Genomic DNA, 1,909 nt, shown 5'->3' with positions numbered 1-1,909 from the left:
GATGGGTGCAGAATGTTAAAACCATAGCACACAAAATGAACGGTTGTTTCCTGCAGCCTGTTACTTTTTTGCCAGGGTGTGTGTACCTGATTGAACCCAACTAGTCCTATATTGACAACATTTTGCAGAAACAAAGTGAGGAGCGCACAGGGATTCAGTTGCTTCGAAAAGGTTGGTTTCTGAAAGAGTCAGTCAGGGAACCACTTTTGCTTCCTAACAAAGCTTCTCCAGTGAATCGTGATTGCTTTCTCTCCTGGCTGCTAAGCGTTATTTTACTTTCATCACTTTTCCATGCCAGATTTCCCCCGAGAGAAGGTGACAGCTAGATCGTGAGAGCACCTTTTCTGAGATGCTGGTAAGTTTCAGCTTCGACACTTTGATCTCCTTATTACACTTCGGCCCCTCCTTCCTTGGATTTGCCCCCCTCGCCCCCACCTCCGAGTCCTATACACCCACCTCAACTCTCCCACGGGGAACGGTAAGGGTATTGGATTCAATTCTGCTTCTTGATCTCTTATCCAAACTTGTGAACGCACGACTTTACCCAGCCTTGTCTCACGAGGACTTTGTTATATTTTCTCTCTCAGCCTTGCCTTTGCTGTCTTCTCCCTCAATCATTTTCTGAATGAAAATAACAAGTGTCTGACACGTACCTTTGGAAGGATGAGGCTGATCCAAGCAGAAGAGCGTCTCATTGTCGATGCCTAGCTCACAGGGAGGGGTGATGTTGCTTCCATTCACGAGAAGGCTGTTGACCACATCCATCCCTGCCTGCTGTTCTCCAAGTGCTGGCGAGCCGGTGAATTGCTCATTCCTCTGATGATCGGAGAGACTCCCAAATGCAACCTGCTGCGGAGGGGCAGGGAGGAAGGGAATTCCAGGTGCGGGCGTTTTCAGCCATTCCTGAAGGCGACATGCATTCACCACGCTCGGTCCAGCCGGGCGAGCAACTGCGCTCCTGTCTTGGAGAAGGCAGCTCACTCCAGCCAAGCCAGCTCCACCTTCTGAGCCCACCCCTCCCATTCCCGGGCCAGTGTTAGGGCCCTGAGCACAGACAGCCCGACTGTGACTTAACCCTTCCCAGAGTGTCACTGCTCGCATACACACTTGTACGCACACAGGCACACTTGCACAGACACGCACAAACGCACACGCTTGCCCAGTACCTCTCTCTGTATAGGAAGCTGTCACCAACCCAGACGTACGCAGAATAAAGCCCAAACTGGCTGTGTGGTGCAGCAACAATTAACACGGTAACAGATCCGATAATGCAGAGCATTGTTGGGACTAAAGGACACGGAGGGACTGTGTTTCTACCTCCTTATATAAAAGCAATTAGTGCCTTTTTAGCTTTGGAACCATGCCCGGCAATGTGTGTAGATAAACTGCCCGATGGTTGTTAAGTTGTTACCAACCGCTGTGTTATTTCTCGCGGTCTCTGCCCTTGTTGACTGAAAGGAGAGGGGTGTTTCGGGGTGTAAGTTTCTGGATCCTTGTTACCAAAAAAGAAAGGAGGATTTTCCATTCATCCATTTGTTCATTTGTCCATTCATTCAGCGCATATTTGTTGAGAGTCAACCATCTGCCAGGCACTTTCTAAACACAGAAGCAAATAATGAACAAGATCCTTCCAGATAGTGTTAAGCACCACAGAGGAAGTAAAGCCAGAAGGTGTAATCGAGAGGAATGGATTGGGGGTACTTATTTAGGTGAGGTGGTCAGGAAAGACCTCCCGAGGGACGGGACCATGACCTGAGACCTGGAAGACAAGGAGGAAGCCTGGGGAAGATCTGGGGAAAACAGCTTCTTCTGGGCAGGAAAAGCAGTGTTTTTGGCAAAGGTCACAGCAAGTGCAAAGGCCCTGTGGTGGGAATGAGCGTGGCCCATTTGGGAAACAGGTAACAGTAGG

The 1,909-nt window shown here is 49.6% G+C and overlaps 1 protein-coding gene across 1 annotated transcript in view; it reads right to left on the bottom strand.

Annotated features, from left to right (window-relative positions):
• Positions 1-981, bottom strand: part of CCKAR (cholecystokinin A receptor) — a 10,969-nt gene extending 9,988 nt beyond the window's left edge. The window contains exon 1 of the mRNA XM_077776581.1: positions 654-981. Within this exon, the coding sequence (XP_077632707.1) occupies positions 654-765 (112 nt within the window). The 5' untranslated portion in view covers positions 766-981. The remainder of the gene's footprint in view (positions 1-653) is intronic.
• Positions 982-1,909: the final 928 nt, after the last annotated feature.

This window comes from Crocuta crocuta, unplaced genomic scaffold, assembly GCF_008692635.1.
Source record: "Crocuta crocuta isolate KB4526 unplaced genomic scaffold, BGI_CrCroc_1.0 scaffold57, whole genome shotgun sequence".
NCBI classification, from domain to species: domain Eukaryota; kingdom Metazoa; phylum Chordata; class Mammalia; order Carnivora; family Hyaenidae; genus Crocuta; species Crocuta crocuta.
This window is presented reverse-complemented; position numbering and strand designations above follow the sequence as displayed.